At 51.9% G+C, this 26247-nt stretch overlaps 11 protein-coding genes across 11 annotated transcripts; 5 read left to right on the top strand and 6 right to left on the bottom strand.

The window, feature by feature from the left end:
• Window positions 1-140: 140 nt before the first annotated feature.
• On the top strand, window positions 141-1753 carry N7532_003053 (MFS transporter; the record flags this gene model as incomplete). Its single annotated transcript, XM_056615547.1, has 2 exons — window positions 141-490; window positions 553-1753. 2 exons carry the CDS (start codon window positions 141-143, stop codon window positions 1751-1753), a joined length of 1551 nt encoding a protein of 516 aa, XP_056475904.1.
• Window positions 1754-2006: 253 nt separating this feature from the next.
• On the bottom strand, window positions 2007-4540 carry N7532_003052 (uncharacterized protein; the record flags this gene model as incomplete). The annotated part of the gene is made up of 7 exons (XM_056615546.1): window positions 2007-2260; window positions 2327-2742; window positions 2799-3313; window positions 3390-3712; window positions 3772-4017; window positions 4086-4361; window positions 4414-4540. The coding sequence occupies 7 exons, from the start codon at window positions 4538-4540 to the stop codon at window positions 2007-2009; spliced, it is 2157 nt and encodes a 718-aa protein (XP_056475903.1).
• A 1084-nt stretch (window positions 4541-5624) lies between these two features.
• Window positions 5625-7282, top strand: N7532_003051 (lipase family protein; the record flags this gene model as incomplete). Its single annotated transcript, XM_056615545.1, has 3 exons — window positions 5625-6018; window positions 6073-6232; window positions 6289-7282. Coding segments are annotated over 3 exons (1548 nt in total), but the record flags the coding sequence as incomplete, so codon positions are not given.
• A 914-nt stretch (window positions 7283-8196) lies between these two features.
• N7532_003050 (uncharacterized protein) lies at window positions 8197-8376 on the top strand (the record flags this gene model as incomplete). Its single annotated transcript, XM_056615544.1, has 1 exon — window positions 8197-8376. The coding sequence occupies one exon, from the start codon at window positions 8197-8199 to the stop codon at window positions 8374-8376; it is 180 nt and encodes a 59-aa protein (XP_056475901.1).
• Window positions 8377-10439: 2063 nt separating this feature from the next.
• Window positions 10440-11111, top strand: N7532_003049 (pyridoxine/pyridoxamine 5'-phosphate oxidase; the record flags this gene model as incomplete). The annotated part of the gene is made up of 1 exon (XM_056615543.1): window positions 10440-11111. One exon carries the CDS (start codon window positions 10440-10442, stop codon window positions 11109-11111), a length of 672 nt encoding a protein of 223 aa, XP_056475900.1.
• Window positions 11112-11230: 119 nt separating this feature from the next.
• N7532_003048 (lysophosphatidic acid acyltransferase LOA1) lies at window positions 11231-12363 on the bottom strand (the record flags this gene model as incomplete). Its single annotated transcript, XM_056615542.1, has 3 exons — window positions 11231-11963; window positions 12017-12254; window positions 12333-12363. The coding sequence occupies 3 exons, from the start codon at window positions 12361-12363 to the stop codon at window positions 11231-11233; spliced, it is 1002 nt and encodes a 333-aa protein (XP_056475899.1).
• A 272-nt stretch (window positions 12364-12635) lies between these two features.
• N7532_003047 (putative MFS transporter) lies at window positions 12636-14453 on the bottom strand (the record flags this gene model as incomplete). The annotated part of the gene is made up of 3 exons (XM_056615541.1): window positions 12636-13683; window positions 13747-13993; window positions 14087-14453. 3 exons carry the CDS (start codon window positions 14451-14453, stop codon window positions 12636-12638), a joined length of 1662 nt encoding a protein of 553 aa, XP_056475898.1.
• Window positions 14454-14822: 369 nt separating this feature from the next.
• Window positions 14823-17529, bottom strand: N7532_003046 (uncharacterized protein; the record flags this gene model as incomplete). The annotated part of the gene is made up of 3 exons (XM_056615540.1): window positions 14823-16245; window positions 16359-17296; window positions 17350-17529. 3 exons carry the CDS (start codon window positions 17527-17529, stop codon window positions 14823-14825), a joined length of 2541 nt encoding a protein of 846 aa, XP_056475897.1.
• Window positions 17530-17906: 377 nt separating this feature from the next.
• Window positions 17907-18659, bottom strand: nctA (negative cofactor 2 transcription regulator complex subunit BUR6; the record flags this gene model as incomplete). The annotated part of the gene is made up of 1 exon (XM_056615539.1): window positions 17907-18659. The coding sequence occupies one exon, from the start codon at window positions 18657-18659 to the stop codon at window positions 17907-17909; it is 753 nt and encodes a 250-aa protein (XP_056475896.1).
• Window positions 18660-19324: 665 nt separating this feature from the next.
• On the top strand, window positions 19325-22230 carry N7532_003044 (RING finger protein; the record flags this gene model as incomplete). The annotated part of the gene is made up of 3 exons (XM_056615538.1): window positions 19325-19535; window positions 19603-19982; window positions 20044-22230. 3 exons carry the CDS (start codon window positions 19325-19327, stop codon window positions 22228-22230), a joined length of 2778 nt encoding a protein of 925 aa, XP_056475895.1.
• A 1326-nt stretch (window positions 22231-23556) lies between these two features.
• N7532_003043 (coronin) lies at window positions 23557-25813 on the bottom strand (the record flags this gene model as incomplete). Its single annotated transcript, XM_056615537.1, has 8 exons — window positions 23557-23739; window positions 23800-25018; window positions 25081-25193; window positions 25247-25295; window positions 25351-25493; window positions 25565-25624; window positions 25684-25712; window positions 25780-25813. The coding sequence occupies 8 exons, from the start codon at window positions 25811-25813 to the stop codon at window positions 23557-23559; spliced, it is 1830 nt and encodes a 609-aa protein (XP_056475894.1).
• Window positions 25814-26247: the final 434 nt, after the last annotated feature.

Genomic DNA, 26247 nt, shown 5'->3' with positions numbered 1-26247 from the left:
TTGGGTTAGACTCATCACAGTCAATATCAAATCACCCAGCAGTCTCAGGACATATCCGAAGTAAGTTTTTCCTGGTCTTGTCCACGGGTGATGATAATAATGCACGGAAGTGAAGTACATAACTAAACCGAACCACAGAAATGAAGCTTCAATGGCTTCGCGATAGCTTCTTTGGGCAGTGTGTTCGTCATTTTTGGACACCCTCCTGGGCCAAATACCCCGAGGAATCCGCGAACTGGTTAGAAGAATGCAAATTCGATAGTGCCGACCAACATCAGAAGACCATCCATGTGAATTGGTACTCCGAAAATGATGAAGACAATCCACAACTTTGGCCCCAGGCAAAAAAGGCATTTGTCGCTGGAGTGATTGGTGCTTACAGCTTCGTGGTGTACATGTCCGCGCCGATATATACCCCGAGCGAGAGCGCGTTCATGGAAGAGTTCCACGCAAGCAATTCCGAGGCCTCTCTTGGACTTGCACTTTACGTGTACGCTGCCATATCCTGTGATCTCTCGTTCGACCTTCGTGCTGAGCTGACTCTAATTATAGGCTTGGTTATGGCACAGGGCCCCTATTTTTCAGTCCCCTGAGTGAAATCCCTCGCATCGGACGGAACATTCCGTACGTCATATCGTTCGCTCTATTTTGTATCATCAGTATACCAACGGCAATTGCGCCGAATGCGAGCGGGTTTTATGTTTTGCGATTTCTACAAGGGTTCTTTGGCAGTCCATGCCTAGCAACCGGCGGCGCATCTATCGCAGACGTCTATTCATCTGATGTCCTGCCGCATGCGATGACAACATGGGTATTTTGTATCTTTTGTGCCCCTGCTATTGGCACTCTCGTATCCGGGTTTGCGATTCCGGTGCTTGGCTGGCGCTTTTCGATGTGGGAGATTCTGATGGCAGCTGCTCCGATTCTTCTTCTACTTTTACTGTTGCCCGAAACCAGCCCCGCAACGATTCTACACCGACGTGCACGAAGATTGGAAAAGATCAATACGTCGAAAGCTCAAATATATCAGACTGCAGCCGATGTTGCTCAGAAAGATCTTTCTTTCCACAAGGTAGTTCGAGAGTCGCTACTCATTCCCTTGAGAATCACACTTCTCGATCCAGCGATTCTGTTTTTGAATTGCTACACCTCTCTCACTTACGGTATCTATTATTCTTTCTTTGAGGCTTTTCCAATTGTTTATCAAGGGATATACGGTTTCAATCTGGGCGAAATGGGTGCTGCCTTCCTTGCTATTGTCGTCGGCACAGTCATTTCGTTCGTCATATACAATCTGTACATCCATCAGACCTTCATCCCATCTGCAAGAAATGGGGCACTTAAAAACCCAGAAGATGTACTGGTACCTGCGCTCTTCGCATGCTTCGGACCTTCAATCGGCCTCTTTCTTTTCGGGTGGGCTGCCCGATCAGAGGTGCACTGGATCGTGCCAACGATTGGAATCGTCATTTACCCTGCATGCGTGTTTATCCTGATGCAGTGTGTTTTCCTATACATTCCTGATTGCTATCCGCAATATGCTGCGAGTGTTTTCGCTGCTACTGACTTCACTCGGAGTGCATTTGCTTGCGGTGCGGTTATCTTCTCTCGGCCTCTTTATGTGAACCTCGGAATTGGCCCAGGCTGCAGCCTGCTTGCAGGATTGACAATTGGCTGTGTTTTGGGGATACACGTGCTGTATAGATATGGTGAGGCATTGCGTCTGAGATCTAAATTTGTCTCTAAATGGTGATCCAGCGACCCTGATGCGGTCCAAGATCAGTGGATTCAAGAAACCGGGTCGCACGACCTCATGGTAACATGATTCGATATTTCGTTTTCTGGGTAGTCAAATTTGCCATTATACAAGCACTATGTTATAGATTAATCAAAATCTGGACTATGATTGTTTTTGATCCTCTAATTCCTCAAGATGCGTCGTGCTATATCACTGCTAGCGCCGAGACGTAGAAGTGATGGAGGGCTAAGAGGATAATTATTGAGCTTTAAATAGTTCCTTGGGACTGTGCAAATGACGCTTCACTGCGATCGCCATACTCATCGAGACCATCGCCAATGACTTTCAATATAGCCCATTGTTCATTTCCTCGGATGAGCCGTGCCCATAGCTTGACCACTGCATACCCTAGATAGACACAATTGGATAGATCTTCAGGTCGGGGCCATAGGTCCTCATCGCCAGAAGTTCGGCCCTCTTCAACAATATCGCTGATCCAGCCGATAAGACGTGTTTCATGTTCTATTCGAGAGTATCAGTCGCATATCCGAAACGATATCTCTTGCAAGCAGTTCGTGTCAAGCATACCGTCAAGAGGGCGTTTGTTCTGGCTCTCGGATATGCGGAATAGCCATTTGCTAAGAAATATTGCGAATTCAAATCCACACAACGAGTGCTGGATACTCCATACAAAGGCATGGCTTCGGGCAACAAAGCTGACTCCGAGCTTGACGGGTATACTGAGCGCATGGGTCGCATGCAGAATTGCTGGGAGCAAGTGAGGACCTGCAGGGAGTGATGGCATTTGCAGTAAGCGATTCGCGATTTCACTGGCCTCCCGGGAGCGGAGTATTTTGTATAAGCCCAAATCAAGACCTAGCCGAACATAGGCTAGACCAAGTAGGGCTGTTGAAGTAAACGTCACTGGACCGTTGGGGTTGCGAGGGTCCAAACTTGACTCTGGGGCCCTTTGCCATTGAGAAGTCCATGCATGAAGTGCGCTTCTATATGGAAATAAGAGGTCAACATTGATCAAATCGACGTATTGTTCAGTACTCACCGCATGAGCTCCTTCTGTCCATTCATCAGTGTGTTTTCATTATCGTTAAATGAACGAAATGCCTGGTAGGCAAGGATGATCCTTTGAATCAGTGCATGAAGCAATATGTAGTTTGCGAGAGGAGATGGGATAAGATGTGTGCCCGATGAGCTTTCTTCTGCCGAATTTTGCATCAGCTGCCCAACAGCATCTTGGAACAACATCTGATCTTGAGGAATTGACCGGCGAACCATTGTCCACTTGGTTTGGTTGGGGGCGATCCACTCGAGGCAAGTGCACGGGAGACGAAGATTGATCTCATCACTCATGATGACTGGCGGGGTGCTGAATGCAATAGAATGCAAATTCAGGATTGCAAATGAGAACAACTTCAACCTCCTGTCGGACTCTTGTTGGACCCATTCATGCCAGTCTGAGATATGTATTAATGTGTCGGGGGTTTTCTTCCAGTTGGCACTCCCTGACGCATCTTGCAAGATAGCTCTGGAGATTAAACGCTTCTTGGACAACCATTTCTTCACTTTGCCATGTTGCAAACGCAATTAGAAAAAAGGCGCAGCGTGCCTGACGCATTACTATGTTGTAACGGACTTCGTTCTCATCCGAGATTTGTTGCAGGGTGTCTTTAGCCGCATAGAACAGTAGGACGGCTTTTCGGTGTTCATGTCGGTATTGGGCCCCTAGCGCGGACATGGCTAGAAATATCTCTGGTTCACAGTCTTCGATCTTGAATGTCGGAATATGCACCACCGGCATATGGGGATAGAATCCATCGAAGAAACCATTCATGAATCGAGTGAGCGAATGGCAGGATGGCAGATCATATTGCGAACTTTTCGGAAGCGCATGAAGAAGGCGGTTCCGATGTTGATTGGTCACCGTTAGTATGGGAAATGTCAGAACTCCAAATTCGGCTGTTGAGTCTTGTTAACACTTCATTCCTATCGCAAGTCTCTGAAGGGTGAAAACTCACCGACATTCTCTCTCTCGACAGGGAGCTTGCTGAGAACGTTTCTCGATTGTGGATGCTGTGCCTGGGTTGAATAAGGCGAGGATGGGATTGGAAGAGCATTGAAACTAGGCTCTCCGGTAAATATCTGTGTGATACTAGGCTCCGTTGGGAGATACCACTCGGTATTGAGACCCATGTTTTGACTGAAAGATTCAAGATCTTGGAGGACCAATAGGTCTTGATGATTGAACAGGATATCGCCTTCCACTGGAAATGTCAGTATCTCATAAGCTTGTCCTACTGCCCTGCATGACTTGATTCGATAGTTGGCTTACCTTCGAAATGGAGATCGGGGACATCTCCCTGCTGTATACCTGACGCGGTAGCAGTATGATGAAGATCGGGAAGTTCCCACAGGGACCCGCTTCTCTCGGGCACCGAGCCCTGATCAGCCTGAGGCTGATGGGTTGTACTTGGAACTAGGGTGTTTGGCGACAAGTGTGATGGGGCAGGGGTATCCGGAGAATGCCCGATCTTTTGATGGCGCTTCAGGAGGTCTCGACGACCAAATGAAGCACCGCAAGCACATTTGTATGGCTTTTCATTGGTGTCTGGAAGTTTCAGTCAAGCCTGCCCGGTGAACCTCGCGGGAGATGTACAAACGAATGCGAAGATGCCGTTGGAGGTGCTCGTGGCGGCGAAATTGGCGTTTGCAGAATTGGCAATTTCGGGGCTTTCTCCTGCCTGTGGATGTGTCTCCAGGTGTTCCAGTGCTGAAGGATTGGTCCATCTTCACCACTGTGTACACCTAGTAAAGTGCTAGTCCCCTAGTTACTGCTAATGGTGGTATTCCGGACATGTCGCGGGACGTGGTGGCGGAGGAAGGCTCGACGTCGTCATCGCCGCAACTGTGGGGACAGCCTCCAAACACCTCCAACGCCTCCACTTTGTCGTCTACTCTCCTACACAGCCTGAGGGTACCCTCACGGGGAGATTCAGCCAACGTCCCACATTTCAGGGCTGTCGGGCAATGTGTTTCACCGGTTTCACACATGGTACTTATTGTACCTCGTTATGCACTTGCAACGCCAGCTACTCGAACCACGCTGCGGCGGGCCTAAGGATCGATGACTTCAAGTTATCGCCGCATCGCCGCCTTCCACTTACTACGCCTTGAGACCAATCATGGTTCAGGTCGCGAAGATGAAGCAGACGGTGTATCGAAAGTTGAAGTCCCGACTGCATCAGCTGTTGGGTGGCCGGCTGTCTCTGCCCTTGTTTGATGGGCGGATTTCAAACTTGGAACGCCTCCGATTAATTACGGGCGAAGCTTAAGAGGGTTAAGATTCGATATCAATTTATCTGCGTCGACCCTGCATTCGACTAGCTAAGGGTATCTTTGGGGTATACCTCGACCTGTCGATCATTTGTCTGGCAGCGGCGTGGATTGGTTGGTTTGCTGCGCGATGCACACTCCATTGGGGCTGTGCGCACCACATCTTGACCTATCACTTCTCGTCGCGTCCACCTTCTCAGCTTGAATGTGGCGTGGATCTTCCGATAATGCGACAAGTCGAGGGAACCTGCATCCCGCCTGCATTTCATAAGCTTGTCCTTGCTCCACGGGACCTCGGCGGCAGATGCCACTGGACCCTTGCCTGCGTCATGGCCGTTTTGTGTCTGTCCCCGGACTGACTTCTACTTCATCGGAGCCTCATGTTCGTCTCTAATCTCTCCATTATTTCCTGCCATGGCTGAAGTACAAGCGCCCCCCACTCCAAAGCACCGTCGTCGCCACCGGAAGGACAGGGTAGAGGCCAGCGTCACAATGCAGCCAATTTACATGAATCCGACGGGCGCATACTCTGTCCAGGCCGGTTCCCCCATATGGTGTGCCTCCAGCTCCATTTCACCACCCTCACGCAGTTGCCTCCTTGGATCACCTACCTCCACGACCAAGTCGCACTCCCGCGCCTATTCCGTATCACCATGTCACACCTGGAAGCCCACCACCGGGATGGTATCCAAGTCCCAAGCCCTCGTCGGATCTCACAAAATGGACATCGTGCACGAACTTGAGCCAATCTGTCTCCAACCTTGTTGCGCATACGACTGGGAAAGCGAATGCCACCATCTTAGAGCTGGAAGCACTCGTCTTACAATGTGTGGGTGGCGGCACCAATGTTCGAGAAAGTACATCGAGGCTACTAGACCAAGTCGTGACGCTGATTGATATTGGATCTTTCTGTGGAAAGGAAAATGAGCTTCGTGGGTCTCGTTACTTGAGTCATATTTCACCGCTTTGCTAACCAAAGACCACAGTGGCTGCATGCGCCCTCCCATTCCAACCCGACGAACGAAAGAGAGATCGCTGGTCATATGGGCCAGGAAGAAAAAGGCATTCAATATCGGTCAATTACTTCTCCAAGACATACCTATATGCAAACTCGCGCATGCCCCCGAGTCTGCCACATCTTAGATTGTAAGTTGATTTACAGGACATCGACACAGGGTTCAATAGCTAATTTTAATGGCAAGCTACCCGGCTACATACCCCTTGCTCAGACTCGCAGCTCGGTATTCGCGACAGGTCTATGAAAAGCCAAACGGGCCTGAGCGGCATTCTTACGTCAACTCAGACTGGCTCCAAGGCACAAAGGCAATGGTCATCAAGTCCCTCCCAGTGGACGACATGAATACTATCGTGTTCGCCATTCGGGGAACCCAAAGTTTCCTCGACTGGGCTGTCAATGTCCACACGGCCCCCATTTCACCCTCCGGCTTTCTCGACGATGCTTCAAACAAATGCCATGCCGGATTTCTCTCTGTCGCCAGGAAGATGGTCTCTTCCGTTGCGGCACGACTGCGCCATCTGATCGAAGAAGATCCGAGCCGAATGGCATATACGCTTCTCATAACTGGCCACTCCGCAGGCGGTGCTGTTGCTAGTCTTCTATATCTCCATCTTCTTTCGGAGTCTCCTGAGGTCAGATCAGAGCTTACGTATCTTCGTGGATGCTTCAAACACATCCACTGCGTCACCTTTGGTGCTCCTCCTGTTTCTCTCCGCGCGTTACAACGTCCACGGCATACGAAATCATCCAAGTCGATGTTTTTTTCCTTTATCAACGAAGGCGATCCAGTTACGCGTGCCGATAAAGGATATTTCTTCTCGTTGCTGGACTTGTATGCTTCTCCCGCCCCTGGATCTGTCTGGTCAGTACTTGATCCTCGGGGCAAGCGCACGTCATCTGTTTACTGGCGAGTTCCTCAATCTACCCTATCTAATGCGGGCCGAATCGTCTTGCTTCGTTCCCGCCATCAAATCCACGGTCGTTTGGCCATGGCACCGCCAACTAGTCCTAGAATATCATCGCCGCTTTCCCCTCGCGAAGAAGTGGAGGCTTGTGGGACGACTGATGCTGATCTTCGTGGGTTGGTCTTTGGGGATCCATTTATGCATCTAATGGATCTCTACTCCCGGAGAATCGAGACTCTTGCAAGGGGCGCTTCACGAAGCACAATGCGTTAATCCCATCGGCTAGCTATTATCTTTCAATTTTATGCGACCGAAAACCAATCACTTCATAGATAACAGTTGTAGTTCAGCTTGATATCAAGCAAATCTCACAACGCAACACGCCAAGTTTTTGCTCTAGCAAGTTCTACTTCCAAAGTTTCTGCGTCAGCGTTGGCTAAACTTCCAAATTCTCCTTAAATCAGCACCAAGTCTCCGATGACTCAATCTTGTTAATGCTCTGGAATGTCGTACTCGGCTCTGCTGAAAAATAATGCAACGTTGATACAGCCCCCCTCCGAGTCCCTCTCCTTTGACCAGAACACGCGTCAAACAACAGCTGTTGCCAAGGTGGAAGTCTACTTTTCCCAATTTTATATGTCTTGCTACTTCATACCGAACAAATCATCTGTTCAGTGACAGTCAACAACTATCGCATTCAGGTCAAGATCGCGACCGAGCCGCTCCCCCTAGAGTGTGTGAGATCGCACCCCCAAGATCTCGGTGGGAGACCGTTTATTCATGTCTGTGTCCGGCCCGACATGGAAAACCTCCAATGGTCGTCTAGATCCCGCTGTCATTATCGAGGTCGGACTCGGTAGAGGCCATAGAGAATGGGTTTCCGTGCAACGCCTAGTGGCAGCATGGGCCCGTGTTTATACATGTGATCGGACTGGGTATGGCCGCACTGACGACTCATTCGCGGTTCCTACTGCTAAAAACCGAATAAAAGATCTATTAAATCTTTCGCAGAATGCAGTGATTAAGCCGACTTATGTCCACGTCCACCATTCATAAGGAGGTGTGTTTGTCGGGGAGATTTTGCGCCAGAATCGAGATATAATATGGCCGGGATGGTCAGAGTGGAATCTTCGAGAGTACTCCTTTGCCTCTTGAATGGCCGTCACTGCTTGTTTCATCAAATTACCATGCCTTCGTTGGATTGGATTAAAATTTTTGTGTTCGCGAAAAAATACAAAGCTATCAAACAGGACGAGATTCGCAACATGAACACTGCTCATATTGAGGAGAAACATGTACACTCGAATACGGAACAATTGAATGCGGCCATGAAAGTCGGCCTTAAAGCTTTGGGTGCCCGCCGCTGAATGACTTGCAAATGAATCGGCTGATATCCAGAAGATCCTGGACTTTGGGTGGCACACGAACATGGCACCACGGTGGCACGAGATGCGCTATAAGTATGTCTTAAAGACATGGGTCAGATTGATGAAATTGGTAATCGAGTGCATCAAAATTTTTCAGCCGTAGTCGACTGGTTTCTGCTACGGGGAATGTGGGAACGCACAATCTACAATACGTGGTTCCCCGGATAATAGCTGATGAGATATTCTGGGTTCTTTCTAAGCTGTAAATTCGCAGTGGAGAATGGAAGGCCGCCATGTGCGACTGTTATCTGGATAACCGGCTTTGAAGGATTGGATCTCTAAATGTAATAAGGTGATTGGGAGCGATTGATGACTTTTTTACTGGTTTACAACATTTCACATAGTTAACATGGTTTGATTTTATTGGAAGATTTAGCTCACCGAAACACATCCAGAACTAGCCAAGTGATCCGGGCTTTAATTGAATTTCACTGATAGAGCTTGAAGATCCCTGGAGAAACAGGCCGCTTATTCTGTCGCTTCAAATAGGCACGAAGGTCCTCGTGGAGCCATTCCAAACGGTAAGTTTGGGCAGGCAGATTGAATTGCTCCCTGTACTTCTGAAGCTCTCCACGCAGTTTCTTTCTAAAACAGCTTGCTTGTTTTCCTTCACTTCTCCCAGTGGAAGGACTAACCTCTTCCAGTACTCATCGAAGCCAAGTAAGATGGCATCGGCATCACCCTCACGGTGGTAAACACGGCAATAACGAAGGAGTAACGCTTCGGTGACAGACGCACTTTTGGCCTTTAAACTTGTGGAGTGTTTATATAGCATAAAATTTTCGACTAGCAAAGCACAAATTCCTAAAGTATACCTAATTCTAGGTCGCTTCAATTATTATTAGTGACAATCATTAGGTCTCTACGAGCCTAACCGTCCATTAAATGTGCAAAATAGATAACACAATGAGTGGATTGGAGAATTATGGTGATCATCAATGTTCATGAGATACGATTATCTGATCTGAAAGAGACTTAGGTGACTCGGACTGCTCGAGGCTTAGTGGGTTGAATCCGTAAAGAAACCCCGCCGAACATGATCTTCTATACCAAGACTGAAATCATAACTGTTACTTTTAATACATTATACTTCCAGCTTTTGTTAACTTTGACGTCTTAGGTATGGTCAATGAGCATGCAGATTACTGCTAACCCCAGCCTGCGGAAATGTTCGTGCTTATTGGTGGCGAATTTTGTTTGTTTATCATGACAAAGATTATATTTCAACAAAGCCCTCCTGCAAAATGATAAATAGCAATAATTTTTGGAAACTTATGATATATCTAGCTTGCCCAAAGTTGGAATGATCGTTCGTGCTACATCACTGAACACATGATACTCAACATGATATTCACCAGGGTAATACCTAGGTACATTTGATACAATGTAGTAGTGGCAGGCTTATCAGAACAAAAAATTACAAGCTGAAATTCAGCTGCAACGTAGAACCTAGATTTAGGTACACTACCTAATTGAGATCCTTTTAGGCATGTAGTTTAGCTTTCGAAAGCGATCGGCTTTTTTCTGCATGGAGGTTCGGTGTATGAATGCGGATCCCTCCGATCTATATTTTTCTGCGCTTATCCGCTGCACCAGGTGAGCCGACACTTGAATCCACATGGATAGCTATCGTGGCATTTTTTCTCGATTTTATTAACAAATAGTACAAATATGTGTTTATATAGTAATACAAGATAAGTTTGGTAAAGCGAACACCATAAAGTGGTATTTACGAGGCCGAAATCGGACAATGTAAGCGCCATCTCCAAAAATGGGACATCACGTCCCGTGAGTCCGTAAGTCACGGGCTAGCAGTAAAGCCTGCTTCGCCTTCAGATAGTCATTCCAACCTCGTACCTAGAGGATAGGGTACAGCTCGCTTCATTCCCCAGAGTCAGGATTTAGAGACCTCCACATCAAAAGATCGCAGGTACCACTCTCCCTTCAAATATCTCGGCATTTGATACGTTCCGATTCGATAACTCACCGATCGTAGTAAACAAATGTCAGCCGACGACGACTCATTCCGAATCGAACTTCGGAACATAAAGGTTCTAGAAGGACCATCTCTAGAACTCGACATCGATAACTTGCCCGATACCCCTCAAGATGCCTTCAAATCCTGGTTCCATGAAGCAGTCAAGGCCGGCGTGCGCGAGCCACACGCCATGACCGTTTCCACGGTCGACAAAGAAGGATATCCCGATGCGCGCGTTTTGATTCTCAAGAATGTTGATTCACGTGGCTGGCATTTCGCGGTGAATGCCGATAGTCCTAAGGGCAAGCAGCTGGCGAATAACGGCCGTGCTGCGTTAACGTTCTACTGGCCTCATCTGGCTCGTCAGGTTCGATTGAAGGGAAAGGCATTTACTCTTCCCGAAAAAGAGAATGCCCAGGATTTCAGAGATAGACCGCTTGCATCGAGGATCAGTGCTGTGGCGTCCAAGCAGAGTGAAATTCTGCCTGATCGCAAGGCTTTGAGTCAAAGTCTTGCAGAGACCGAGGCCATCATGGCCAAAGATCCTTTCGCCGGCGTGAAGAAGTGGGTAGTCTACGCAGTGGTGCCTGATTCAGTTGAATTCTGGCAGGGTGATTCGAGCCGTTTGCATAAGCGCGTACAATTTGTGCGCAACCAGAACGAGACGAGCTGGAAAAAGAACATGCTCTGGCCTTGAAATATTTGCGGCCCTTGTTGCGAACTTTGACCGAGGTAATTTTGGGGTCTACGGATACGTAATGACCATGATACATTCCAGTGTCTATATATTGCAACAACCAAATACGAAGATAACAATCACCAAGTCTTCCTCATCTTGCTCCACATTCGGACAAAGTCTACCTTCTCCTTGACTCCCAGTCCCACTCTCTTCACTCGTCCCAGCCGAGCCAGAGAATCGCCTACCTGGTCGAGCAATGCCTTTTCAGCGCTCGTAATATCTCCATCGATCTCCTGGTCTAGGGTATCAAGGTAGTTTGTATTGTAGGTCGTCTGGCGCGTGGATCGTGCGGGTGGTGTGTCCAAGGCATTAGCGCCGCGCTGGACACACTCGGCAATGCGGACACGGATACAATGCGTAGGCTTGCTCAGCAGGGTCCAGAGGAAGCTGATGTAGCTGCCTGGGATTGGAGTGACAACATCCACAGGAGTGTACCGCAGGCTGACGGGGAATATCTTGGTCTTGGAGTGTACGCCGAGGAGAGAGTGACTGAGAGGCAAGATGCCGCGACTGTTGGTGGTGGTGCACTCAGGGAAGATCACAATTGGGCGGTTTGGGTATTTGGAGACGAGGGTCGCAACATCCACCAGTTGGGTACCGGGTTCAGGAAGAACGGAAGGTTGTGCGAAGGCGCGCAGAATAGCTTGAAGGAGAGAGATGCGCTCAACCCGCTTCGTGTTCGGATAGGATGCTGTAAAGATCGGGTCGAAGATTGCGGCCAGGTAGACTGCATCGATGGGGGAGGTAAATGATGACGCGATAACCGAGCCCGGTTGAGGGAGGCGAGCTTGCTGGTGTTTGGAAAGGGAGCTGTAGACAAACTTTTAGCCCAATACCACGAATTGTAGTGGTATCAAACGAACCCTTTTCGCACACCGTCCACTTGTAGGTCAATCCACCATATACTGGGAACACCGAGGATGCACCACAGCGCAGCTTTCTTGCCCAGGGACCCGATCGGTAGCCATTGGAGGATCAGGAAGTAGGTCAACGTAATAAACAGGAACAGTGGTAATCTGAAGCAGAAAAGGAAGAAGCGGAGGGGAGCCTGCCAGCCGAGGGGCTCTGAGGGGATAGGGAGAAAGGGCGCGATGCCCGAGCCTGACGGTCGGTTAGTGATGCCCATGCTGGTCCGTGATACCCGCCAAGGGGAGAACAGTAGGCCGAAGAGGAACTCACCGCGATCGCGAAACTGCGAGAACTTCTCCATTAGGTTCCTGCCGGCAAGTGCGATAGGGAGAGGCTGGCTTCTCCGAATTTCTGGGCTTCACATGCGAGTGTCACGTGACAATATATCATGCATAAATAGCCTAAATACACCTTTCAAGGTTGACACGAACCATACCTTCCTAAACTGGCCGGCATAGTAGAAATTGCATGTGTACGCCTGATACGAGTATACAAAGAACCAGAAATAAATTGAGCACCGAAACACCCGGCGGCGAGGCCAATACTGTACAAATTCTATATGCGATATACATGCTATTCGTCGTCCCCAAATTCCCCGACGACAAACTCCTCATTCCGAGGTGCAGGCGGCAAGCGGAAAACCCAGATTGCAGCAGCCACCATGCAAAATAATGAGCTAGTCACCATCCACGCCAGCCCAATCCAGAATCCCCCGAGCCGGAGACCTAGCTGGAAAACGGCGGTGATGGTCAAGCTGGCTACGACATTGCCCACTGACTGGAGGATCTCAATCACCGTGTACAACCGAGCGGTCTGATCTCGCTCGACAAGTGTAGTGATGATAGACCGTGTTAGGAACACAAATCCTGAACCAGAGGCCTGAATAACCATGCTGGGGATGAGGGTGGCAATCGCCGGAGATAACCCGATCCCCAGCGTGCCGAGGGTGAAAAGAAGAATACTTGCCCGTGCAAGAGAAAGATCCTTCTGGGTGGAAGAGTGTCGAGCATTGAGATAGTATTTTTTGAGGTAGGGGAGACCCCATAGAAACATAGGGATAGAGATGGTGGGCCGGAAGGCCACCAGCAGGTTGGCCTCAGCCAGTGTCCAATGGTAGCGAGTCGAGATGTATTGGGTAAGGAACCATGATGAACCGCGGCTGAGACGGTAGATGAGAAAAACCGAAAGTAGAAGCAGTACTGGCTTGTGGTTGAGAATGAAGAGGTAGGGCCGCAAGTAAAATCGGATGTTGGTGCGGCACTTGTCCCACCACGCTCGGACTCGCGAAGTCGTCTTTGGATAGCTCCATGACATGTGTGCATCCATAGACGGGCGGGTATGCATTTCGTTATCCGAATCGTTGGGTTTGTCGAATCGGAACTTTGATTCGTCATTCCCATCAAGCTCGGAAAGCTCCACATTGGTTGGCTCGGACCTCTGTGGGGTGAACGCGTGTTTGGTCTCCGGCAGCACCAGTACCAGCAGCAAGCCAAAGAAGATAATGATAAATCCAATGATCAGGGGTACCCAGGGATTCAACGCCATGAGCCACGAGCTTGCCGCGGTCGAAACAAAGTCGGCTCCCATCGATACAATGCCGAATTGGAAGAATATGCCCGCTCTAGAGCGGAATTTTGTTAGCATGCAATGATTTCACCCCCTAGTCACAGGAAATATCCCATACCTCTCTGCTTCAGTGGTTACGTCGGCCATCATAGTCCAAATAATTGCAAATGACACAACCGGGCCACCACCAATCAACCAGCCCAAGGATGAAAGCCAGATCGCTCGCAAGGGGAAGATATCCGAGAACCACATCACAGCCAGTGAAATCATTGAATTGACGGCAAACCCGGGAATCCCGAGGGCCAGCGTCGATTTGCGACCGCGGCGGTCTGCCAGCAGACCGTACGGAAAGGCCATCGCAGCACCTGCAGAATGAGATCGGAATGTCAGACCACGGTTTCCTTATCAGCTACGGCCCCCTGTGGGGGAGGGCCTGACGATCCAGACAGTGAACATACTCAGCAACCCGTCAAAGAACATGTGGTATCCCTTCACGGCGGCCAATTCCGCCTGAACTTCAGCCACCTTGCACTGGCCTTCAGGCACGTTGCCATTGGCGCCAATTTTAGAGGGATCGACTCCGGCGAAGTATTGACGGCAGGCGATAGATTCCAGAATGCGGACCATGGGGCCTTCCAAGAATGCGAGACCGACCTCCACGGCCAGAATCATGGTGAACAGAATCATCTTCAGCCGGAAGCCGATCTTTTTGGCGGAGGCATTGTTCTGGTCGTGCCTGGGCTTCGCATCGACAGGGGTACCGGGCTCGGAGAGGAACGGGGCGTCTTCACGCTCCTCGCGATCGAATTCGTGGTCGGGGGCCATGAGGGCCGGTCATGCCGTGATATGTGAGGAGAGGGAGAGGAGCAACGAAAGTCGATTTAAAGCAATGACATATTAGGAAGAGCGTGTAAGAGTGTCCGTCAGTTAGCGATCTTCCAATCGTCGCAAGCGGAACAGTCACGCTGTCTTGGCGCGATGCGTCGGATGGCCCCACTTGGGTTGGGCGACTCAGGGGAGTCCCGTGATCTAGCAGCGCATAGATATAGAAGAGAGGCACATCATTTAGTATGTACAAATGTATACAGGGCGAGATGCCCGCAGGCACCTTCCTAAAATACACCCGATGGATATTCGCCGAGCCACATGGTATATGCTACAATACTAAGACATAGGAACATCGTACACTGTACATCAATTGTATCCCGCTTCCTCAAACAGACTCCCCCGCGCCTGTACTACCGCCGACAGCTCCAGGAGGAATTCGTACAGGATGACCACATTGGTGAGAACGTGGCCTAGCGTCGCCGTGGGGGGCGAGTCAGTGTCGGTGCCAGTCGCCTCGGCCTCATCGTTCGCCTCGGCGGGATCGGCTAGTGAGGGTGCAGGAGGGAATGGCGTGGCAAGGCGCCGACGGAGGGCCTCTACAGCTGCCGTTCGTGAAGTTGAAGAGCCACGAGATTCAATCGGGCGGGCAGCAGAATCACTCCTCATAGCACTGGGAGCCATTGCAGGTGAGTTGACGTTTTGCGGGGAGCGCCCGCGTGACCCAGGCAGAGAAGCCTCGGGGGATCCAGGAAACGATGGACGAGACGGACGCGAGGGATCGACAGACGGCGGGGCCGGAGGTTCAGATGGCTCGCGCGAACGAACGGGGGTTTGGGGACGCTCGCCCTGGTGCAGGAGCTCTCGACGAGCAGCGACTAGGACATCAAAGTCGGGCAAGTCCCGCTGCCATTGTTGCACCTGCTCGACCAGCTTTTGAAGTGACGAGGTTAGGGTAGGGGCGGCACTTTCAGGCCAGGTAGGAATCTGATATGCCTGGTGAACTCGATCAAATTCGTCGGATGGCTCTTGCGATGGAGCGTCGTAACAAGCCGGGTCGACTAGTACCCAACCATCTAGGGCAAACAGGTGCGACGAGGCTAGACTCATCAGCACCCCGGTCAGCGCCAGATTCACGATGACACTATTTGTGAAGAAAGAGTTGACACAGCCAAGAAGAGCCTGCACGATCGGATCGTCCTGCTGAAGCTGCTGTGGAAGAGGGACGGCTTCGTCGGCTTCGTCGTCGGAGACCGGAAGGCATAGACGGGATTCGAGAACCCAGGTTGCATCCGCCACATAGTTATCGTAGGACTCGTTCAAGGACGGTTCAGTGATCAGTGATGTGCCTAGGCCCAGAAGCTGTTCAAGCTCTGCGTTAAACGCCCCGACTGATCGCTGGCGTGCCGGCTGACTGGGGATGGTATGGATAAGAGATCTCGCAAAAGGGTGATGACGTTGCAGCACGACATTGAGCAGACGTAAAGTGGCCAGCACTGTCTGGCGGTTCGAAGACTGTAGTCCTAGAAGCGCCAAGTCACGAAGATTGAATAAGGACGGAGAAGGCTGGGCCGCTTCAGACGCCAATGCGGCCAGCACATTGAGCGATTTTCGCCGGCTCGCCGACATATCCATCTGTTCTTCAGGCTGAGGCGACGAGGCCAGCAAGAAATGGAGAATCCGGTGCACCAACTCGCCTTGTTCGACAGAATCAAGAATACGGCAGAGATATGTGAGCACGGCGGCTGTCGAACCGCCTGCCACATCGGACGATTCCAGCAAAGATGGGTACCTGAGAGTAGATTAGTATTGACTTGTGGCCTGGAATGAGGGCATATTTACAGAAGTTGCTCTAGAAATAGAACCTGGAAATGGTCCAAAAGAGTGTCGTTTACTTCGGCGGACTTGCAGTGGTCAATTGTGTCCTGCCAGAACAGCAGATAGGACATGAAGGTGTCCATTGCTTCGCTCAGAGTGGGCTGGAGAGCCGTCTCATCTTTGGCATGGTCGGAGAGAGCGACAACCCGGGGTACATTCTCATCTGCAGGTGTAAATTCAAGGCTATGCTCGATCCGATTAGCAGTTGCAAAGTGGTCATCAGAAAAGTATATGTACCTCCCCAATTGACTGTAGAGGGCACCCAGCCCGGTAGCCATCAAGGTCGCCAAATCACTTTCGATCAACCATTTCTCCAAGCTCTTGGAGCGAGACGCGGTCTCAATGAGGTAGAGGAGTCCGGTACGCGCAAAATCACCGGCGCTCTTGTCGCTGTGAACATAGTCGACGAGCATGTAGAACAGCGGGAATTCATCCTTGCGCGTCGCGCCTGCGAACTCCGCACCACCACCACTGGGCCCCGTGGACTCGGTATCTGACCGGATGGGAGTGACCCGTGGTTTGAACCATGTTGATAGGGTCTCGGGCTGCAGGCGGATATTGTTGGCGATGCCGAAGAGCAGCTCCACCAACAGCGTTTCCGTTTTGTCTGATGTTTTGTCGGCTTGGCGGACCAGATCAATCAATGCGCGGGAAAATGCGGTCGATGTGCTCTCCTTCTGTCTTCCCCGGCCTCGTTCATTCTCTTCCTCTGTCTTCAGGATGCCGGCATGAATGATGTGATTAAAGAAGACCGCGGCGGAGCGCACCAGGTCATCGTCGTGATAGGCGAGCGCGATCAAGGCGACAGTCACAAAAATGCGTGAGTTGACAGCGGTTTCGACACAGTTGTGGGGTGATGGGCCGCGCGACTCGTCGGTCAGGAGGAAGTTGAGACGTTCGAGATAAGTCCGCGCGAAGGCAATCGACTCCTCGACGGAGCGGGACGAATTGGAGTTCCAGAAATGCTACATTCCGGACGAGTCAGTCAGGGCGTCGACAGGCGTATCGATCACCTTACCTGGAGGGCATTGCAGTCGTGGATGAAGACGGAGTGTCGTTCAAGCTCCGACGGAGGCCAGGGCTTCTTGCCGGCGATAAGCCGAGTCCATTTCGATGAGAACCACTGTCGAGCAGTTAGCAATCGCAGGCCGCGATTGGCACGTCCGGTCCACTCACACTCGACATGATGCTCCGGCATGATCCCACGACCGAGGGGAACCTGGAGAGGGGAGGTGGAAGGCGATGGGGGAGGGAAGGTTGAGTGGAGCCGCGGTGGGAACTTGTGTGTCGTGGTGATCGCTCCACATGTACTCCCATGTCTCCCAACTGAACGACCACCCTCGGGCAGTGCAACTACGACCGTAATGGACCGACGAGGGCAGATTGCGGAATCAACGGAGGGGCATGATTATTGCCCGCGTGAGAAATATTTGCAGAGAAATGCGCTAGTAAGTATATGATAAAAGGTGAAGAACATGAGATCCTAATCCCGCAAACGCCGCCAGAGAACCCAAACAATCAATGCGCCTTAATCCCCCACCCGTCTAGCATCGTCAATCGTTTTCATTTCCACGCCTAGTCACTCTCCTCTTTGGGCTTCCGGCCACCACGCTTCCGGCGACCTTCATTCTGGTCGCTGCCATCGCCATCTTCATGTTTCCGGCCGGCAGGCTGGTCGGGCACCTTGGCAATGATGTCGGCAAGGAAGTCTAGCACCTCGTCCTTGGCGACGGCATGCTTGAGATGTGAGGCCGTCACGCGCTTCGAATTGCGGTCCTTTGCTTCCTGGGCGGCTTTGGTGACCAGCGAGATCATGAAGAGCTCGAGGGCTTTGGCTGTAGTGGAGGCAGTTAGCTTCGAGATGCAAAACAAAGAGCTTTTTGGGGGCGCGATGGGTAACGTACACACTGCGATCGGTGTCACCTGCGCGACCTTTCCGACATCCTCATCGGCTTGCATGATGCGCTTGATACGCGCGACGGGAAACTTGGTCTTGACCTCGATGCCGGCGCCGGGGCGCGCGTGCTGGGGGTCTACCATCTCCATTGGAGGTGCGACAGCCATCGGAGCGGGAGCTGGGGCTTCGGGCAGAGGCGCGTCTTCCTGCAGGCGAGACGAGCGGCGGGCCATCTCCAGGTCGGGCTCGTAGGGTGGGACGTACTGCTGGGGTACGTGACTGGAGGTCGGGCGCTGGTAGGCGTTGAAGAACGGAGAGTCGTCGTAGGAGGCGCGATGAGCGACGGGGCTGTGGGGGTTGGAGGGAAGAGGGTTGAAATGGGGAGGAGAAGAGAAATCGGGCGATCGTGGGCGGTAGTTGTCCTCGCTCATGCTGGTTCTACAAATACATCGGCATATCGTGCTGGTCCAAGCTTGGGGGCGCTTGAGAAGAAAGTCGGCCGGGGCGGTCGCGCCCTTTTTAAATTCCGCCGGTGGGCCTTTTTTTTTACTTCCGTCGATTTTTATTTTGCTTCTCGACTCCACTGCTTCTTGACGCGTCGACTCCGCGCATGGGATGGCCCCTTGGATAGCGTCTGATAGTGAAGAATGCGATCTGTTTGTGGTGGTCTTCTCTCTTCTGTTTCTTGTATTTTAAGCATAGTCATTCTGTACCTGTAGATGCCGGATCCAGTCGATGACGAGAGCACACGTCCGGAGGCCGCCAGAAGAATCACACGTTGGATCGCTGTGCCGCCGCTGATGGACCGAAAATACTTGATCTAATCTGAGGCTGATGGGGTAAAAAGAACATTGATTTGAAACAACCCTGGGGAAGGTACTAGACTAGAACTGCCGCATCTTTCGCGTAGGCATCCGCTCCTTCCTCTTCCGCAATCCCGCAACCATTTCCAGCGCAATCGCATACTCCGCGGACCGGCCCAACCGTTTCTCCGGCCAAATTCATCCGCCCACCAGCTCTCGCCGCAAACGCAACATCACTTCACTTCGCTCTCAGTCGCTTCACTTTCTCCCGATCTGTGTCGCCTTCTCCCGCAATGGCTGCGGCGGACCCGCCGGCAGGTCTCCTGGACATCGCCAGGTACGTGCCAAGCGCGCGCGAAACTCCCGGACTCCACGATCTGACTTCTGTTGCTAGTACTCTCTCCCCCGACGAGATTCCATCCAAGCTGCGATGTGCCATCTGCAACAAGCTGGCGGTGAATGCGTTTCGCCTACCTTGTTGCGACCAGTCTATCTGCGAAGCCTGTGAGTGTACTCTTGCAGACCGATTGTCACGCGATACGTGATCGCTAACTGCTTTTTTCCGTTCTAGGCCAGACAACGCTCGTCGATACCTGCCCGGTCTGCGCTCACACGCCCGTTTCCCCTGATATTTGCAAGCCAAATAAGGCTCTGCGCACCACACTGAAGGCGTTTTTACGGACCGAGGAGAAGAAGCGTGAAAAGGAACGTCAATCCGCTGCGACCCCCACTCCGGTGGCCGAGACCCCGGCGGAGAATGAGCATTCTTTTACAGAGGCTCGAAACGACCCGGACTATGCCAGAGATGCTTCGTCGCCCGTCCCCAAGACCCTTCTACAGCCGGAGGCGACGGTGTCGAACCAAGCTCACGCTGAAGGTGCTTCAGCCGGAAGTGCAGCACCTGAGACCGTGCCAGAATGTAGCACGGAATCCAATGAGCCCGTTGTGGAGGTATGAGCCGCTATGTATTCCCAAGGCACCTCTGTGACCAATTTACTGACCCGATATACAGTCCAAGGCTATCAATGAACCTACAGAAACCGCCCCCAGCGAGCAGGGAGACCACGAAATGACGAATGGAAACGCTATGGTCGAAGGCGAGACCATTTCCGTTGCCCCGGAGGGACCGCTGCAGGGCCAACCCCAGCAATCGAATGTCAGCATGATGAACATGGGCTCTGGGAGCTTCTTAGGCACGGGTTGGAATGGGATGAACCCATACATGTCCAACATGGCGAACATGTATAGTTTTCCGAATGCGATGGGTACGTACGCCGATTCAAACTGGTGGCCGTGGCGACGTACTAACCCGTATTATTATCAAGGCATGCCCATGGCGATGAACCCGATGGCTGCAGGTCAAGGAATGTTCGGAGGGTACGGAATGAACATGACTGGTATGGGTATGAATATGGGGGTGAACTTCAATGGATCGGGCATGTATGGATCCTCAGGGTGGGATGACTATCAGCAATCCATGTGGCAAGGTGGTCAAGATAATTTCAATCCAAATGCGTTTGCAAATGGCACAGGCCCTCCGCACGGAGGAGCATTTGGCGGGTCTAATATGTCATACCCTTCTAACTCGGACTACCAATCTGGCTACTATGGGCCGGATTATGGCCGTGGGGGATTCCGTGGGGGATTCCGTGGGGGTGGTCGTGGTCGTGGTGGCTTTGGAGGTTCTGGCCCGGGTTATTCTCTCCAGAACGCTAACTCGGATTGCCCCTCTCTAGCAGACCTTAACGGGGAGCCGACTGGTCCAGATGGTGCTGTTACCAATGGAGGTGAGTCTCAAGGGAACGAAGGCAATACCGGACCGCCAGCATCTGACGATGCCGTTTCCGCGATTGCTCACCCTGCATCAGACGAACAACAAGCGGTAGGCGAACAGCTACAAGGAATCCCCACCATCGATAGTCTGGATCAGCCCGCCTCAAATGGCCATGGTCCGATGGGCTCCGGCTTTGGCCGTGGCGGATTTAGAGACCCTGCTGGCCGCGGCGGTGGTCCCTGGGGTGGCTCAATGCACGGCTCATACCAGCCTCCCATGCCACCCAAGCCACCGGTCGTTGAAGGAGCACCGGCTGCTCCTCGAGGCATGAGGCAAGGTCTACCCAATACCAGTATGCTACGCCAGCGCGGCTACCAACAGGGACGATCACAAGGTAGCAATGGTGCACCGAGCGTGTCCCAAAGGTCCGTATCTGACACAATCAGTCGACCCGAGACTTCCCACGAGATCGGTCTTTCTTCTAACGCTGAGCACAGCGGGACCCCTGAACTTCCCAAAGATCCGTCGCCGCCGGTCTCTCTAAGGTCGCCATCTCGAACACAGCCAGCTACGTCTCGGTCTCGGTCTCGATCCCCTGCTCCGAGCCGAGACTCTCATTCTCGCTCGAAGAATGACCTGTCTGACGATAATGATTCGTCAAGCCGCCGGGAGCGTCAGCGTGAGCCCAAAGAATCCGCCGGTGCGTATGAAGACCGAATGGAAGAGCACCGATCTTTAGATCGGCACCAACGCGACAGTGAACGGGGTCGACGAGAAGACTATCGGGGACATCGATCACGTCGTCATCGGACCCGGGATGAAAGCCATAGCCATAGTCCCAGCCGCAACGGCGATGGCCGCCACAATAGCCGAATTTCACGGATCACGGGGAACCCCCTCAAAGGACATAGAGCATCCTCAGAGGCTGGCGAGTCCCGTGGTTTGGCCGACCGCATTGGCAGCCGCCGCTCCAGCAAGGACCGTTCTGGACGTCGCGATGACAATCGTGAGCATGGCAAAGATAGAGACAGAGCCCGGGACAGTCGGCGCCGGGAGCGTGATCGCCGTGGCCGCGATGGAGATGCCACTGATCGTGATCGTCGCCGGGACCGCGATAGGGACCGTGAGCGCGAGCGCGAAGGCCCACGCGAGCATGGTCGCGGACGAGAAGGCCGAAACCGAGATAGCAAGAGATCTCGTCGTGATCGGTCTGAATCAGCTCATCTCAGCGATCACACTTCCCGTCCACAGCCTCGACGTGTCAAGCGCGAGCCCGAAAACAATCTTCTCAGGGATTCTTCGCCCAAACCAGAGAAGGAAAAGGACCCCTACACCCTCGAGCGTGAGGCCCGCAACCGGGAGCGTCTGCTGCGCGAACAACAGAACCGTGGAGCCAAATTTGATCGGAAAACCAGCCGCCGCTGATAGTCGACAGGAACGCCGGTAGCCGCCACATCAACTTCATATACGAAAACGAACGCTAGGTGCTGTGGAGGAATCTTTTCGTTTCTCCATTTTGCTTGCTTTCGATATTTAACCATATCGTTTTTTTCTTGTGCATCTGACGAGTTCAATCATGGCGGGATGGCGTCTGGGACCCTTTTTTGCTCGCATTGCCGGTCTGTTGTCTTTTCTTACCTACCTTTTTTTCCAACATTCGGTATGGGTTGCTACTCTCATAGAGGGCTGATGATGCGTGAGATACGATTAAAAAAGGTTCGAGAGCCTCTGGTACGTACACAAGTTAAGAATTCAAAATGCTACGTGATGCTCTGAAGCGCTCGCACATAATAGTATGATAGTGTCAATTACCCCCGACGTAACTGATATCGATAAAGAGACTGAAAGTAGCCGTAGTAGACTGTACAATTGTAGTATTAACGATGGAAGGGACCGAGTCTATCGAAACATATACTTGTCAATCGTGGTGTGTGAACACCTGGCCCACATTGAGGTAAAATGGCCAACTAACAGTTATCTTTCACCAAATTTGAGTATAAGTGTTGCGATTTCATGACAGGCTCAGTAAACAGAGGTGACATCCATCTCACTTCCCCCCATCACAATGCAATGTGACTACTTCACCGGTGCAATATTGTTACCGTCGTTAGACACATTGGGGTTTGCGGGGGCTATCATCTAACGGCCTTTCGCCCATGTCAGTGCCCTGCTTTCGATTGATTACTGATCCAACACCGACAGATGGTATCGTTAGAGAAATGATAGTTTCCATATCCACGTTTAAGCCTTCATCGATGGTACAATTCTTGGGAAGGGAATATTGGGTGACTGTTCAGATGACTGTTCCGCTGGCCATTCAGAAGAGTGCGTCGGCGAATTTTTTGATGACTGTTGGAGTATCCATGTAGGGCGATCAGCTTCGGGCACAAAGAAAATCGGAAAGTGAGTATTGGTCGCTATAACGTCCACATGATATGATCGAATGCGATGTCCTTCGTAACAGGATCGCATACTCATAAGGTTGGATTTTACAACAGACGAGTACGGCCCGTCAACGATTCAAACCGTGATTTGCTGTTTATGTACGCTTTGGTATTTTTCTGAAAAGTCAATATATTGACAGAACCGTTGAAAGATAGAACAAATTATTCACATGCAGCAGTTCACCCTGAGTATGGCAAGGTGACGAGCTGTCGGTTCCATGTAGATGTCCAGATGCGCCAACACCATATAGTCACCACAAGAGTAATTGCAGAAAAGCATGCTGAATGTTCACAATGGACCTGGATCTCAATTCAATTTGGCCTTGAGAGATTCAATCTCGGCGGCGAGCGTCTGCATCTGTTGTGCCTGGGATGCAATGGTCTTGGTTTGCTCGGCGATAAGATGTTTGATTTCGCTGATATCCTGGTGCACAGCACTTGTTGGAATGGTCGATTCGCTAGCAGGAGAGGAGGGAGTGGGGGTGGCGGTCTATCCTGGTTAGTCGCTGGCTTTTGCTATTATGGGTGGGGGAGGGCGTAGGACACTAACAGAGGAGACACGAGGTTCGGGTTTGACCTCCGGCTTAGGCTCCGGCTTTGACTCCGGCTGCTTGGGTCGCAGGGGGCTGCTAACTTGAGGAGACGATGCTTCGACGGCAGGGGAGCGAGGGGCACGCTCCGCCGGCTTGGGAACTTCTTCGAAGCTAGAGTCGTCATCGTCGACAGTTTCGGCCTCATCTTCCTGGTTGTCGGCGAACTTGTTGACCATTGCAGCCATCGAAGCACCCTGGTCCTTCATGGACGCAGCGGGACGAGCCGCAGGTGTCGGCTCAGAAACAGGTTCCCGGGTGGGCAGCGGAGCGGGCTCGGCCTTCTGAGGAGCAGGCTCAGCTTTCTTGTGGGCGGGCGCATCCACGGCACCAGTAGGCTTATCCTGCACGCCAGAAGTTTCCTTGAGGCCTTGGCCGTCAAACAAGCTCTCCATGGAGATCTTGGGCGGGATGGCCTCCTTACCCGCCTTCCATTCAGCCGAAGTCATGGCAGGTTTGACACCAGTCGTGGGCGGGTAAATGTCATCCTGGAAGGCGTCCGATTTGCGAGGGACGATGAACGAGACGGGCTCGATAAATGTGTTGCTGCTGACTACCTTGTAAGCACGCATTAACTCATTCTCGTGCAAGTTCACGCCGCGCTTGGGCATGAACCCAACTCCGCGTTGAGGTTCCGACGAGTATTCATCCAACTCATGGAATTGTTTGCCATCAAGTTCCCAGTAAGAAATTTTGCCATCACCACGCCCGGCCGTGTACAAGCACTTGGTGCTGTCGTCCCAGAAGGGCATGTTCACACCGGACGCTTGACCCAAATTTTTGAAGCCATCGACTGGTTCGTTCATGGAACGAATATCCCACAAAGCTAGTTGACGGTTACTGCCGAACTTGGAGAACCCGGTGGTTGCGATCTGGTCGAGTTCACCGAGCCAGACACAACGACTGATACCAGCTCCGCCGTGTCCCACGGTCTCAACGATGGCCTTTTGCTGACGTGGATCCCAAATTTTGAGCCTATTTGGGTCTTTCTTATCGAATTTCGAGGTGGTGGCCAGCAAGGACCCGTTGGCGCTCCACGATAGCGACGAGAAGGCGCCTAGGGTGTCAAACGAGTAAACCAACTCTTGAGTCCCAACGTCCCAAATGTTCATTGTATTGTCCGAGGTCGTTGCCAGCACATTTTCCGCTGCGGGGTTGAATAGCACGTGGCCAGCTTTCCTGCAGGGGGTATTAGTATTGGTTCCGCACCCTCCCCTCATGACTATGGTGGAGGTTCTCACTTGGACTTCGTGTCCTGCAGAATCGCAGCAGGCTTCAGGTCTGCCTCAATGCTGTCGAGCGCTTCCGGGTCGGGGCGAATAGTATGATTCTCGGGGACATCCCAAAGGCAGATCTGGAGCTGGTCAGCTGGAACTCAATTGCGCTGACTCTACTTGAAGAACTGACCTTGCCATCGGATGAGCCCGAAGCGATCTTGTTGTCGTTGAAGGGGTTCCTGCAAGACAGTTGTGAGCTTCTGTCTCCGCGGTCTCGTTCCCTCTTTCCCTTACCAGTCAGTGTCCAGCACAGCCTGTTTGTGTCCACGGAACAAGGGAATGCGCTCCGGGAGTCTGCCTGTTTCGTTGAGTGGGATGACAGCGAAAGCTCCACCACCACTGGCTTGCCAATTGACCGAAAGGTATTTCGGGTTGACCTGTATCGGAGCTCGTTAGGGCGGCTTTGGAACGAAACAAAACGTCAGGGGGTCGTGGCGCAACAACACACCTTGATGAAGTTGGAGTCCCAGGCATTTTCGGACACGTGAAGGTTATCGTAGCATTTATCCTAGGGATACAATTAGCATTGCCATCATCAACAACTGAGGGGTGCCGAGTAGACGGTACCTTTTTCGCCGACTGTCCGTAGACGTGGCCTTGCGAGATGATCAACGGTCAACGGGCCATGCTGTTAGTGCGGGGCGCATATAGACAGGAACTCACGATACTTGGAGGCACGCACAAAACGCCCGGACATGATGGGTACCAAGGGCCAAGAAGGGGAAGAGAAAGATAGAGAGAAGATAGGAGGTGAAGGTGAATCAAGAAGGCCCAGCTGTCTGCAAGCAACCAGGGAATGCGGGAACTGGGGCCTCCGGTGTTTCGAGCGGGCCGAGTGGAGTCCGCGCTGTGTCGGTGATTCGAGCGGCGATTGCGCGCAACACGCTGGAGGGGATGCGATCGGAGGACAACAAACAGGCGCAATTGCTACGAGAGCACACTAACTAGTATGCTGGGTGGACACCCTGCTTCAAATGCTTCGATGTGCCGCCGGCGCCGTTACGAGGGCGTCACGTGTCGACCAGCTGGTAATATTTGATGAGCGTTATATACGTAATTTTACCGTATCGCTACCGCTGATCCCCGAGTAGGTGGAGCTAGTCCCGATTGGGTGTAATGCATCTGCTGAGT

This window comes from Penicillium argentinense, assembly GCF_028826775.1.
Source record: "Penicillium argentinense strain IBT 30761 chromosome Unknown utg000004l_segment0_segment0, whole genome shotgun sequence".
NCBI classification, from domain to species: Eukaryota; Fungi; Ascomycota; class Eurotiomycetes; order Eurotiales; family Aspergillaceae; genus Penicillium; species Penicillium argentinense.
This window is presented reverse-complemented; position numbering and strand designations above follow the sequence as displayed.